This window comes from Saccopteryx bilineata, chromosome 7 (assembly GCF_036850765.1).
Source record: "Saccopteryx bilineata isolate mSacBil1 chromosome 7, mSacBil1_pri_phased_curated, whole genome shotgun sequence".
Lineage (NCBI taxonomy): Eukaryota > Metazoa > Chordata > Mammalia > Chiroptera > Emballonuridae > Saccopteryx > Saccopteryx bilineata.
The window spans coordinates 71446382-71460662 of NC_089496.1; the positions used below are offsets into that span (position 1 = coordinate 71446382).

Consider the following 14281-nt stretch of genomic DNA (forward strand, 5'->3'; position numbering starts at 1 on the left):
TATATAAAATAACTTCTAATTATTTGGAGATTAATTTTTGAAATTGTGCGTTAGAGATTTTCTGGTTTAATTTTCCCATTAATGTAGGTATCCTTTCTATTCATTTTAATGTCAAATTGCACCTTGTATTTGTATAATGAGTGTTGTTTCAGCCCTGTAATCTCCCCAGATCATCACAGTAACTGTGAGGTACAGAGTTGAACAGATGCTGAGCCCCATTTTACAGATGGGAAAACTGGATGTAGGAGGCTAAGTGCTGTTTCCAGTGTGACTACTGTAGCTCAGGTTTCAAGGACTTGTCCCCCGGTTTCTAACCCATGCTGTTGCTGTGTCAAAGTTTTTTAAGTGGTTAAACACATAACTATGTAGATAAAAGTCAAATGAAATGTTAGTTTCTTTCCCATACATGATGAGGCAACATCTAATTTTCTACAATTTATTCTCATTGGTGTGGGATCTCATTTCTTAGAGCACAGAACTAGTCTTTTATTTCTGTTTGATAATGTTGTAAGGAATTAAAGGCAACTATTATGTCTATCTTTGTTTTTCTGTAGGCAAAACCCTCTCTTATCTTCAGAGAGTGTCTCCTAGTCAAATAAATGTCATTTTTCACCATTTTTCAACCTCTAGGATAAAATTACTTAATTGACCTGAATTTGTTTACTAGAGACACTAGGTGTACATGGCTAACAAATACACACTATTTTCATGTTAAACGTACTCATAGTGCAGTATAATAATGATAGCAGATATTTCTATTGAGCCATGTCTAATGTCCTGTTCTAAGAGTTGCACATATATTGACTCAGTCTTGAAAACAAGCAGGTAAGTTAGATTATGAACTCAAGCAGTCTATCTCTGCAGTCTGTTCTTAATCATTAGTCATGTTCCTTTAACTCTTTCCAGGTAAGTCCTAAGCTGTTTATCAGCTTGCACTTCTATTAAATGACTGTGTGTGCTGAAAGCAATGATGTCGTAATTCACTATATGCAGGAAAAAGATGTCCGGAAGTGGAAGGAAGAATTGCTAGATCAGCGACGTCGGATGATGGAAGAGAAGTTGCTTCATGCTGAATTTAAACGAGAGGTGCAATTACAAGCAATTGTTAAAAAGGCACAGGAGGAAGAGGCTAAGGTAGGAAGAGCGGAGCTGCTTTGACTATTGGATTTGTTATCCTGGTCCTTTTACACTTGTTATATAAGAAGCTAATGTTTATTAAGTGTTTATTCTGTGCCAGAATAACAGAGCATTTTTATAGGCTTATTTAAAGCTTAGTAGGTGCAGTAACTTTACAATAATCCTATAATATATATATAGATATTTATATATATGTTATAGCTTTATTGAGGTATAATTGACAGACAATAGATAGCACATAGGTATAGCATCAGTTTGATGAGTTTTGACATGTATTTATTCCTGCAACTCTCAGTATCACGAAGATTATAAACAATTCCATCACCCTTGAAAGTTTCTTCATTTCTTCCTTCAACTGTTACCATGCAATTTCTGATCTGCTTTTTGTCACTATAGATGTTAACATTTTCTAGAATTGTGTATGAATGGAATCATACAGTACATGCTCTTTCCTCTGGTGTCTTTCACTCAGCATAGTTACTTTTGATTTCATCTCTGCTGTCATTGCTGAGAAGTATATACCACTGAATAGAAATACCATAATTTGTTTGTTCAGTCACCTGTTGATGGATATTTGTTTTTTTTCCAGTTTTTGGCTATTATAGATTTAGCTGCATTGACTATTCATATACAAGTCTTTATGTAGCTGTGTACTTTTATTTTTTTGGCTAAATACCTAAGAATGGATTGGCAAAAAGTCTTATGTTTATGTTTAACTTTTAACTTTTTTTTTTTTTTTTTTGTATTTTTCTGAAGCTGGAAACGGGGAGAGACAGTCAGACAGACTCCTGCATGCGCCCGACCGGGATCCACCCGGCACGCCCACCAGGGGGTGATGCTCTGCCCATCCGGAGAGTCACTCTGTCGTGACCAGAGCCACTCTAGCGCCTGGGGCAGAGGCCAAGGAGCCATCCCCAGCGCCTGGGCCATCTTTTGCTCCAATAGAGCCTCGGCTGTGGGAGGGGAAGAGAGAGACAGAGAGGAAAGAGAGGGGGAGGGGTGGAGAAGCAGATGGGCACCTCTCCTGTGTGCCCTGGCCGAGAATTGAACCCGGGACTTCCGCACGCCAGGCCAACGCTCTACCACTGAGCCAACCGGCCAGGGCGCAAAGGTATTTTTTAATTTAATTTTTAAAAACTTTGTAAGTTTTTAAATCTGTGGTAAAAAAAATTAAACAATAGCTCTACCACTGAGCCAACTGGCCAGGGCGCAAAGGTATTTTTTAATTTTATTTTTAAAAACTTTGTAAGTTTTTAAATCTGTGGTAAAAAAAATAAACAATAGCTCTACCACTGAGCCAACCAGCCAGGGCGCAAAGGTATTTTTTAATTTTATTTTTAAAAACTTTGTAAGATTTAAATCTGTAGTAAAAAAAATAAACAATAGGCCCTGGCCGGTTGGCTCAGTGGTAGAGTGTTGGCCTGGCGTGCGGAAGTCCCGGGTTTGATTCCTGGCCAGGGCACACAGGAGAGGCGCCCATCTGCTTCTCCACCCCTCCCCCTCTCCTTCCTCTCTGTCTCTCTCTTCCCCTCCCTCAGCCGAGGCTCCATTGGAGCAAAAGATGGCCCAGGCGCTGGGGATGGCTCCTTGGCCTCTGGTCGCGACAGAACGACTCCCCGGATGGGCAGAGCATCGCCTCCTGGTGGGCGTGCCGGGTGGATCCCGGTCGGGCACATGCGGGAGTCTGACTGTCTCTCCCCGTTTCCAGCTTCAGAAAAACACAAACCCCCCCCCAAAAAAACAAAACAAACAAAAAAACCCAATATATAAAATTGACCATGTTTACCCTGTTTAAGTGTATAGTTCAGTACGGCTCTCGAGAACATTTTCACCTTGCAAACTGAACCTCTATATTGATTAAATGACAACTCCCTATTTTCTGCTCCTCATAGTTCCTGGCACACCACTGATATTAAGTAGAACTTTATAAGGTAGTCTCGATCAGAATCTTAATTTCATTCTTGACTTAAAAATATGTTCTGTGTCAGACTTTTATGTATTCTAAATAAGTTCTTATGAAGACCTGTGGATTTATTGTACACAGTTGGTTATTACCCACTTTTTGAGGTAAATATTGAAAAAGACTCAGAAGTCATTAAATTTTTGTTTTATGCCTTACCACTGGTTTATGTTATAATATAGTGTGAATTATATTATAGCATAAAGACTGTTAAGTTTATTTTTGTAGTATACCCTAGAATTAACTTGACTGTTTTTATTGAAGGTAAATGAAATTGCCTTCATAAATACCCTTGAAGCCCAGAATAAACGTCATGACGTTTTATCAAAATTGAAGGAATATGAGCAGAGGCTTAATGAGTTACAGGAAGAGCGTCAGCGACGACAGGAAGAAAAGCAAGCTCGTGATGAAGCTGTTCAGGTAGGATTTTATTTGGCAAGCATTAATTGAGTACCTGCTGCATCCTAGGCGTTAAAGAAGGGGGTTACCACATTCATTCTTTCTTCAGCCTCCTTGAACACATATCTGACTCTGAAGCACAAAGTACCAGGGAGTTCAAGAGGTTTCAGAAGCCATAGGAGTTGGGAGATAACTTTCTAATTCCCTTGCCATAGTTTTATGTTCTTTATTTGTCGGTATATAGATTTATGATGCATATTAATTTATAATGTCATGCTTTATTTATTTAACAGGTATTTATGGAATTTCTGCCCTATGCAAGATGCTTATCTGTAGGAAACTTAAAATTTAGAAAGGAAAATACTAGCTGAATTTACTAATTTTTTCTCATTACCTATATAGTTACCTATTCTCTTTTCCACTTGTTAAAAACAGAAATTAGGCACTCCAGTCGGGTGGTAGGGGTTGTGAGTTGGGTACCTCTAGGCCCACTGGGCTCCTTTGGGTGCATGTGTGGGCCTGTCTGAAAGGGAAATGGAGAGGAAGCCAAGTCTGAGGGGGGCAGCCCTAAGCCCACTGACCCAGGTCCTGCTGCTTCCTACATTGGGAACCTCCTTCTCTGGACCTCACAGGTGTGCAGCACCAACAAGTCTGTGTCTACCAATGGTGGTGTAAGCACCTTGCAGATCCCAGCTATACAGCAAGAGCCCCTGGTTAGACCAAAGCCATTGCTTTTGAAATTGTTAAAATCTCTTGGTGCACAAAAGGACACTCATACTATGAAAGAGATTATGTTTTCTTGGCCAGTATATTATGAATAAATAATAATATGATGAGAAGCAACAGCATATTGTATATTATTGTTCAAATGACCTTCTCAAGGATTTGTTTGGAGTGCCATGAAAGATCACAGGAAAAAAATATATATATACAGTGATCTTCAGAAACTTGGTGTAGTAGTCAGTCAGCAGGAACCATCAGATTCAGGAGTGAAAACACGTGTCACCATGAAGTTGGGAGTGATCAAAAGGACCCTGTGAAAGAGCTATAGGAAGTAAGACCTTCATTTTCAGATTTGGTTTCTAGACCGCCCTCCTCATCTAGAAGAAGAACATAGTGAGACAGGAGAATATTCAGTTGAACGACAAAGAAAGTGACTCAGACCTGATCGTTTTTCCTTTGACGAAAGCCTTGCCCTGTGTGTAATAAGGGGAGATAATGTTGTGAAAGGAGCGGTAGCAGTGCATCAGTGGGGACTCCATCAAGTCTGGATCTTGGTGCCGGTGTGAGTTGGTTGGATCAGGATTCAGTTTCAAATTGATTCAGTGTAGAATTTGAAGTTGAATCTTTCAATTCAGAAGATTATAGCCTGACCTGTGGTGGCACAGTGAATAAAGTGTTGACCTGGAATGCAGAGGTCTCTGGTTTGAAACCTGGGCTTGCCCGGTTAAGGCACTTATGGTAGTTGATGCTTCCTACTCCCCCCCTTCTCTCTCTCTCTCTCTCTCTCTCTCTCTCTCTCTCTCCTCTCTCTAAATCTAAACAAATCTAAAAGAATTTTTCAGAAGATTATAACCTTAGAGAAGGACAAGAACTCTTAGGTGAAGGTGATGAGGTGTTTCAAGTTACTGTGTATCAGGCAGAAAAGAGTGATACAGATTAATTTGAACCCTCCCCTTTATCACATTGCAGCATATGTTGGGTCCCTTGTGAGAACTGTATTCCTGAAGACAAAGGAAAAGAAAAAGGGAAGGAACATGGCTGAGAAAACCAGACTAGAAAACAGCACAAGCAGTAGAGGGCTTTGATGGTTCCTGATTGTAAGAAATTACAGTGAGTGATTCCTGAGAATCGTGTATCAAGGAAAATGATGAAAAGATCGCACAAGCCTCCCAATGCGAAGAAAGTGAGGACTGTTCTCAGCTGTCACCTTCTAGTAGTACCATTTATAGCAGCCAAAATGTCAGAATTATAGGATGAAGGAACACAAGACAAAGAAGAAAGTGTACAATCCAGTTTTCCCATTAATGTCATTGAACCTTGTGTGATTTGTGAAGGCCAACCTCACGGTGGTTGCACCGTTTATGGCAAAACAGGGCATCACGTGAAATGCTTTACACACGTGCAAAGCTGCTGAAGAAAAGGAATAGCCCTGTCCAGTATGTAGACAGCTAATTCAGATCAGATCGGGCGCTTTCAGGGTAGTACGGCCTTAGACTGTAGACAGCCAATCCAATCATTGTGCTAGCTTGTTTTTCCTGGTTGATCTGCCTATAAAGTAGAATTACATATTTCTAACTATGTTAAAAATTTAGACAACATAAAATTTTATTTTTTACATGTATCAAAGCAAGATGGTATATTAGTGCATGTAGATTTATTTTCTGAAGTGTGATTTATCTACTTTGGGAGAGGGACTAGTGAATATTTTCTTTAAGGAAAATTTCACTTCAGTTTTCATTTTATATTTGGGTTTAATTTAATTTGAATTGGATATGTAGCTCATTCTTTAACCCTGCCTCTCATATTTTATTTATTATTATTTTTTATTATTTTTTATTTTTTGCATTTTTCTGAAGCTGGAAACGGGGAGGCAGTCAGACAGACTCCCGCATGCGCCCGACCAGGATCCACCCAGCATGCCCACCAGGGGGCGATGCTCTGCCCCTCTGGGGCGTTGCTCTGTTGCATCCAGAGCCATTCTAGCACCTGAGGCAGAGGCCACAGAACCATCCTCAGTGCCCGGGCCATCTTTGCTCCAATGGAGCCTCGGCTGTGGGAAGGGAAGAGAGAGACAGAGAAGAAGAAGAGGGGGAGGGGTGGAGAAGCAGACGGGCGCCTCTCCTGTGTGCCCTGGCCGGGAATTGAACCCTGGACTCCTGCACGCCAGGCCAATGCTCTATCACTGAGCCAGCCAGCCAGGGCCAATCATATTTTAAATAATTTACACTTTCTCTTCAATGGGAAGTATTTGATCCTTTAAAAAATATTTTAAGTAGAACATTTAAAGGTAACTTATTTAGTACTTTTCATGTAAGGAGAAAAAAATTTTAATTTTAGGTATTCTTAAATCTTTCAGTCCTTAGTTTCTCTGTTCTTTCAGAGCTTCCTTTTTTTTTTTTTTTTTTTTTTTTTTTTTTTTTTTTTTTTTACAGGGACAGAGAGAGAGTCAGAGAGAGGGACAGACAGACAGGAACGGAGAGAGATGAGAAGCATCAATCATCAGTTTTTCGTTTTTGACACCTTAGTTGTTCATTGATTGCTTTCTCATATGTGCCTTGACCGCAGGCCTTCAGCAGACCGAGTAACCAGCGACCTTGGGTCCAAGCTCGTGAGCTTTTTTCTCAAAACCAGATGAACCTGCGCTCAGTCTGGCAAGCTCAGGATCTCAAACCTGCATCCTTCCGCATCCCAGTTCAACGCTTTATCTACTGCGCCAACGCCTGACCGGCCTTTCAGAGCTTCTTAAAATACTCATTCCAGATTAAAAAGAAGCTGGTAGTTGTATTTGTTGTGTAATGTTCCTGTTATCCAGCTTCTCTGGTATAGTTTAGGAGAGGTGGCAATGATGTCAGTTTGAGAAGTGTTTGAGAATAGCCGTCATTTACCCATAGACAGAACTTTAAGGCACCCTGATACAAGGTGGACTTCTCTAGACATCTTCATTTGTTTATTGGGCCCCTTTTCACACCTCATTTCAGGATTTAGTATAGTCTCTGTTGTTTAAATTGAAAAATTCTAAGACATTTTGAAGTACCTTTGTTGGCTGGATTCCATGGTTCCTGTTAGTTACTTAGGCTTCAGATCTTTGCTTAGAGCCAGTGTTAGAAACCTGTGAATTCACTAGGCCTAATTGAGAAATTTGATAAACAGAAGGACTATTTGTTTTTAAAATATGTAGCTTGGACCCAAGGTCGCTGGCTCAAGCAAGGGGTTACTCAGTCTGCTGTAGCCCCACGGTCAAGGCACATATGAGAAAGCAATCAATGAACAATTAAAAGTGCCACAACGAAAAACTGATGATTGATGCTTTTCATCTCTTTCCATTCCTGTCTGTCTGTCCCTATCTATCCCTCTCTCTGACTCTGTAAAAAAATAAAAATAAAATAAAATTTAAACTATGTAGCTGAAAATTTTCTCATAGTTGTCAAAATTTGTGCATCACTTTTCTTTAATAATGATACAATCAAAACATAGGATACCTCAGACTGCATAGATTAGCATCTTAATTTATATTTAAATATGAATCTTCAGCAATATAGTGAAAATAACCACTTTGATTTAAGGGCCTGTGTTTGACAGTTGTACACACTCAGTTGAAGATAACAAGATCAACTGAACTATAAGTTCAGAATAGAACTGAAGAATAATTTTGCACAGCAAGTTTGTGTGCCAGTTACTTATGTTACATTGTATTAAACTTTAAAAACAAAAACTACACACACATATGACTTACTTGTGTATGCCTATGTAAGTAAGAAACAAATGGCTGAAGTGATCAATACCTTAGTACCTTAGCCGCAGTGGTCCTTAAACACAGTAAAACCTTATTAATTTGGTATTTATAATACTTCAAGTATAGAACTAAGTAGAATTTTTTTTTTGTTAAGTGAGAGGAGGTGAGGCAGAGAGACAGACTCCTGCATGCACTAGGATCCACCTGGCAAGCCCCCCTACAGGGCAATGCTCTGCCCATCTGGGGCCAGTTGCTCCATTGCTTGGCAACTGAGTTATTTTTAGCACCTGAGGCAGAAGCCAGGGAGCCATCCTCAGCACGTGGGGCCAACTCACTGGAACCAGTCCAGCTGAGCCCTGGTTGTAGGAGGGGAAGAGAGAGAGTTAGAGAAAGGGGAGGGGTGGAGAAGCAGATGGTCGCTTCTCCTATGTGCTGTGACCAGGCATCAAACCCAGGACATCTACATGGGCTCTACCATGAGGCAACCAGCCAGAGCTAAGTAGAATTGTTTTTTTCTGAGGAGACTTGGTAGTAAAAATAATATTATAAATACTGTACATTCAGATACTACACTTGATATTAGCCAAAAGGCCAAGAAGCAATAAACACTGTACATTCAGGATGTGTTATGCATCATTTACACTATTTACAAACATTCAGATCTGTGCCTATAGTTTCATTCACCATGCCTATGCATTACTAAAGTAGTCTTGTTTAAATTTTTGCTTTAGTATACATAAATTTATTGATTTATGAATAAACAATTTATTAAATGTTTAAGAAACCCCCCCCCCAGAGATTAAAAGACTAGGAAACTTTGAAAAGTCCAGTTATTTCAATTAATACAGTGTTAGAGTATTACACTGTATATTACATCTTATATACATGAAAACAATCAAGTTGAAATTATTATTATTTAAAAAATATTTTCCCAGCCCTGGCTGGTTGGCTCAATGGTGGAGCATTGGCCCAACATGTGGATGTCCCAGGTTTGATTTCTGGTCAGGGCACACAGGAGAAGTGCCTGTCTGCTTCTCCACCTTTTCCCCTCTTGCTTCTCTCTGTCTCTCTCTTTGCTCCTGTAGCCATGGCTTAGTTGGAGTGAGTTGGCCCTAGGTGCTGAGGATGGCTCCATGGCCTCTGTCTCAGGTGCTAAAAAATGGCTCCGGTTGCAACAAAGCCAGGGCCCCAGATGGGCAGAGCATTGCCCCCTAGTGGGCTTGCCAGGTGAATATGGGTCAGGGGCATGCGAGAGTCTGTCTCTGCTTTCCCTCCTCTCTCTAAAAAAAAAAAATTTCCATTAATTTGAGAGAGAAGAAGGGGGGGGTGCAAAGGGAGAGAGAAAGAGAGGCAGCAACTCATTGTTCTACTTAGTTGTTCCATGTATTTATGCATTTATTGATTGCTTCTCATACGTGACCTGACCAGGGATGAACCCCATGATCTTGGCACGCTGGGATGACGCTTTATGTATTGAGTCACCCAGCCAGGGCCGAAATTATTATTATTATTATCATTATTATTTTGTATTTTTCTGAAGCTGGAAATGGGGAGAGACAGTCAGACAGACTCCCGCATGTGCCCAACCGGGATCCACCTGGCACGCCCACCAGGGGCGATGCTCTGCCCCTCTGGGGCGTCGCTCTGCTGTGACCAGAGCCACTGTAGTGCCTGGGGCAGAGGCCAAGGAGCCATTCCCAGGCGCCCGGGCCATCTTTGCTCCAATGGAGCCTTGGCTGCGGGAGGGGAAGAGAGAGACAGAGAGGAAGGAGAGGGGGGTGGAGAAGCAAATGGGCGCTTCTCCTATGTGCCCTGACCGGGAATCGAACCCGGGTCCCCCACACGCCAGGCCGACGCTCTACCGCTGAGCCAACTGACCAGGGCCGAAATTATTTTTAAGCATACAACTTGACTACATTGCACATACATATAAAGTAATTATTTTATGTAATATTAATATATTTCATTTATAAGAACAATTTATAATTTTTTAAAGTTTTTGATTTTATAAAGTATGAAATTAAAAGTTCTGGTTTAATTATTTATATTTAATACCTAAACCTTTTTTTTTTTTTTTCTGAAGCTGGAAACGGGGAGAGACAGTCAGACAGACACCCGCATGCGCCTGACCGGGATCCACCCGGCACGCCCACCAGGGGCCACGCTCTGCCCACCAGGGGGCGATGCTCTGCCCATCCTGGGCGTCGCCATATTGCGACCAGAGCCACGAGGAAAGCGCGGCGGAGGGGTGGAGAAGCAAATGGGCGCTTCTCCTGTGTGCCCTGGCCGGGAATCGAACCCGGGTCCTCCGCACGCTCCTAAACCTTTTTTAAAAAATTTTATTTATTGCCTGACCTGTGGTGGCGCAGTGGATAAAGTGTCGACCTGGAAATGCTGAGGTCGCCGGTTCAAAACCCTGGGCTTGCCTGGTCAAGGCACGTATGGGAGTTGATGCTTCCAGCTCCTCCCCCCTTCTCTCCCTCCCTCTCTCTCTCCTCTCTAAAAATGAATAAATAAAATAAAATAAAAATTAAAAAAAAATTTATTGATTGATTTTAGAGAGAGGGAGAGAAGTGGGGTGGGAATGGGGAGCATCAACTAGTAGTTGTTTCTCATATGTGCCTTAACTAGGGAAGCCCGGGGGGTTTCCGACCTCAGTGTGCCAGATCAACACACTGGCCACTGTGCTGCCCCAGGTCAGGCTAATGCCTAAACTTTTTGCATTTCATTGTGAAACTTGTGTTTTCAGACACATGATTGCTTGTTAAACTTCAAGTAAGTTTGACTAAGAGAGAATTTTGTTTGTATTTTCTTCATTGGAGAAGATTTTCTGTGCCAGATTTTAAGTTTTTAGAGTTCTAATATGGCTAAACAAGTTTCTTCACATTGTACTTAGTAATCAGAAATAGCTATAACCAGTTAATGACTAGTATGCCAGACACTAAAGAATATAAAATCTAATTGCAGGCCTCCACTAGTCTCTAACCTGCCAGAGATGCCCCCTGGCAATTAGTGCATTCCCTGTATTTCCAGCTCCCCCCACCCCAGATAAAAAGAAGAAATAGGGACCTTTTGGGGTTATTACTATGAGAAATTTTCTTCCCCTGGGGTAGACAGAGCTTGTAGTAGATATGAAGTTACTGTTATGAGCTTAGTTAACTATTATGCATATTTGTATCTCTCAATGTTCTCTAAACAAAAACATTTTTTTCTGCTATCATTTACTGAGCACTTACTAGGCACTAAACACTTTGCTGGATACTTACTTAGGTGAGTAATTTAGATCTCACAGTAAATGGGCCTCTTTAAGGTGAAACATCTTGCCCAAGGCTATCTAAGTAGTAGTTAGAACCTAGATCAGTGTATACTGGAGGCAGGAGAGGTTGTGTGAGCTACCTGGGGATTGGGGTGAGCTGAAAGAAACGCATCAGGATAGCTTGTAATATGGTGAAAATTAGCAAAGTGCTCTTACTGGGCAAAAATCTACCAAAGGCACAATATTTCAAATTGAAGTTTACCCTATTTGATGAAGTATCTTCTGCCTTAATGATGATGGTGATGATGATAAATACTATTGTTACTGGTCTTTCAGAAGACTAAGGCACAAACTATAACTAGACCATAGTCACTCAGCTGGTAGATTGTGGGATCTGGAAACAAAATTAGAGAATCTGACTCAGTGCCCACTCTCTTACCCCTGTGCTATATTTAACATGTCTTGCCATAAGCTTTACTTCACTGATTCCTTTTTGAAAGCTTAATTTGGATATAAAATCTGTTAACTGCTGTCTTTGTGATGTCCTGGCATTTTTTTTTTTTTTTTCATTTTTCTGAAGCTGGAAATGGGGAGGCAGTCAGACAGACTCCCGCATGCGCCCGACCAGGATCCACCCGGCACGCCCACCAGGGGGCGATGTTCTTCCCCTCTGGGGCATCGCTCTGTTACATCCAGAGCCATTCTAGCGCCTGAGGCAGAGGCCACAGAGCCATCCCCAGCGCCTGGGCCATCTTTGCTCCAATGGAGCCTCGGCTGCAGGAGGGGAAGAGAGAGACAGAGAGGAAGGAGAGGGGGAGGGGTGAAGAAGCAGATGGGCGCTTCTCCTGTGTGCCCCGGCTGGGAATCGAACCCGGGACTCCTGCACGCCAGGCTGACGCTCTACCGCTGAGCCAACCGGCCAGGGCAGTCCTGGCATTTCTAAAACCGTGTCTAAACACAAGGATTTAGAAATGATTCACCATAAAATTCTTATTAGGTTCTCACAGAATATGAATAACAGTATCTGCTGGAAATAGCATTTATTTTGATCATTATGTGTAAAACCGGTAAGTGACATGAAAACCAGGTATTGCTGACGTTTGGTTTTTGTTTAAATCTGAGAAGCATACCTAGTGACAAGCCAGGGATCTACTTGGTTTGAATATATATGTTTATGTCAAAGCTATGTCATCTTCAATCATTTTCATTTTACACATAATTCTAACATCTTTTAAAACATTTCTAACCTTAGGAACGAAAGAGAGCACTAGAGGCAGAACGGCAGGCCCGCGTAGAAGAACTGTTAATGAAGAGGAAAGAACAAGAGGCCCGGATTGAACAACAGCGGCAGGAAAAGGAAAAAGCTCGTGAGGATGCGGCCAGGGAGAGAGCTAGGTATCTCCTGAACTACGTTAATTTTGATCCTGATTTACATTTTGCAGTCGATGAATATTCAATTAAGGCCATTTGCTGTTGTATAGATTTTTTTTTTTTTTTTGGTATCTTTCTGAAGCTGAAAACGGGGAGGCAGTCAGACAGACTCCCGCATGCGCCCGACCGGGATCCACCCGGCATGCCCACCAGAGGGCGATGCTCTGCCCATCCGGGGTGTCGCTCTGTTGCAATCAGAGCCACTTTAGCGCCTGAGGCAAAGGCCATGGAGCCATCCCCAGCACCCGGGCCATCTTTGTTCCAATGGAGCCTTTGCTGCGGGAGGGGAAGAGAGAGACAGAGAGGAAGGAGAGGGGGAGGGGTGGAGAAGCAGATGGGTGCTTCTCCTGTGTGCCCTGGTCGGGAATTGAACCCGGGACTTCCGCACGCCAGGCCGATGCTCTACCACTGAGCACACCGGCCAGGGCTAGATTTTTTTTTAGCAATAGTTCCACATACAGAAATGTTGTATTCCGTGTTGATTTCCAGGCATTAAGACATCATATTACAATGAAAACCTTTTGAACATTGCTGTTGGGTGGGAAACTTGATATTTCAGAATATTTTTGGTTGCAGAAAATAGAGTTTGGTTCTAGTTTGCTTAATTAAGAAGCAAAGAGAATTTTTAGGAATATGTTTGAGCATAAGTGATAGGGGGTTAGAGGACCAGGCTTGAAAGTGGTCAGGCATCAGAGGATGGGCCACAAGAACCACAGTGGTAGTCTTTTGGTGGAAACACTGTGGTCAGCATGGTGTCACTCTGATGATGATAACTGGCATTCAGTTGTCCTTTCATTTTAAAATCACTTGTTTAAGATTCAGAGACCTAGGAAAAAGCATTTAATTGGCTAAAAGCCTACGTCCTTTTTGGTTGGTGTGCACCTTGCTGATGTGATTTTTTTTTCTGATTTTTTTAGTTGTAGCAAATTTGATTGATGTGAAAATTTGCTCTTTGGTGGATGCTAAAATTTACTATCCAAGACTAATAATAAGGCGAGAAGCTTTTTGCATACTTATCAGCTACTCAGTTTCTTTTTTCATATAGAATGCCTATTTAAGTTTTTTGTTCATTTATGTTTTTCTGTGTTTCCTTTTTTTTCTCTTTTCTTTAAGTAAGAGGAGGGGAGATAGAGAGACAGACTCCCACATGCACCCTGGCCGGATCCATGTGGGGCTGGCTGATGCTCATATCAACTGAGCCACTGGCTGTAAGAGGGAAAGAGAAAGAGAAGAGAGAGAGGGAGGGGTAGAGAAGCAAGCAGATGGTTACTTCTCTTGTGTGCTCTGACTGGCGATCAAACCTGGGATGTTTGTTCATTTCTTTATTGGGATTTTTTTTTATTGGGATCTTTTTTATTTGATGTTTTAGAATTATATTTAGTAGATACTAATTCTTTATCTGATACATATATTGCAAACAAATTTGGTTTTGTGACTTGCCTTTTCACTCTTTTTTTGAGGTCTCTTGATTGACATAATCCTTGATTGCAGTGTAGTAAAACTGAACAAACTGTGATTTGTACTTTCTGATCTTGTTTATGAAATCCTTTCTTATCCTGAATCATAAGATATTTTTCAAAATATTGTAGTTTTTCTTCAACAGGAAAATGTTTATCTGCTGAGAATTGATTTTATTGTATAG

At 41.4% G+C, this 14281-nt stretch overlaps 1 protein-coding gene and 2 pseudogenes across 6 annotated transcripts in view; 2 read left to right on the forward strand and 1 right to left on the reverse strand.

Annotated features, from left to right (window-relative positions):
* SCAPER (S-phase cyclin A associated protein in the ER) overlaps window positions 1-14281 on the forward strand; it is a 312812-nt gene that overhangs the window by 89757 nt on the left and 208774 nt on the right. For all 6 annotated transcript variants that reach the window (XM_066239323.1, XM_066239324.1, XM_066239326.1 and 3 more), the window contains 3 exons: window positions 994-1134; window positions 3362-3517; window positions 12461-12603. In XM_066239323.1, the coding sequence (XP_066095420.1) occupies window positions 994-1134; window positions 3362-3517; window positions 12461-12603 (440 nt within the window). The remainder of the gene's footprint in view (window positions 1-993; window positions 1135-3361; window positions 3518-12460; window positions 12604-14281) is intronic.
* LOC136310659 (E3 ubiquitin-protein ligase Mdm2-like) lies at window positions 3796-5671 on the forward strand (annotated as a pseudogene).
* LOC136311287 (U2 spliceosomal RNA) lies at window positions 8472-8555 on the reverse strand (annotated as a pseudogene).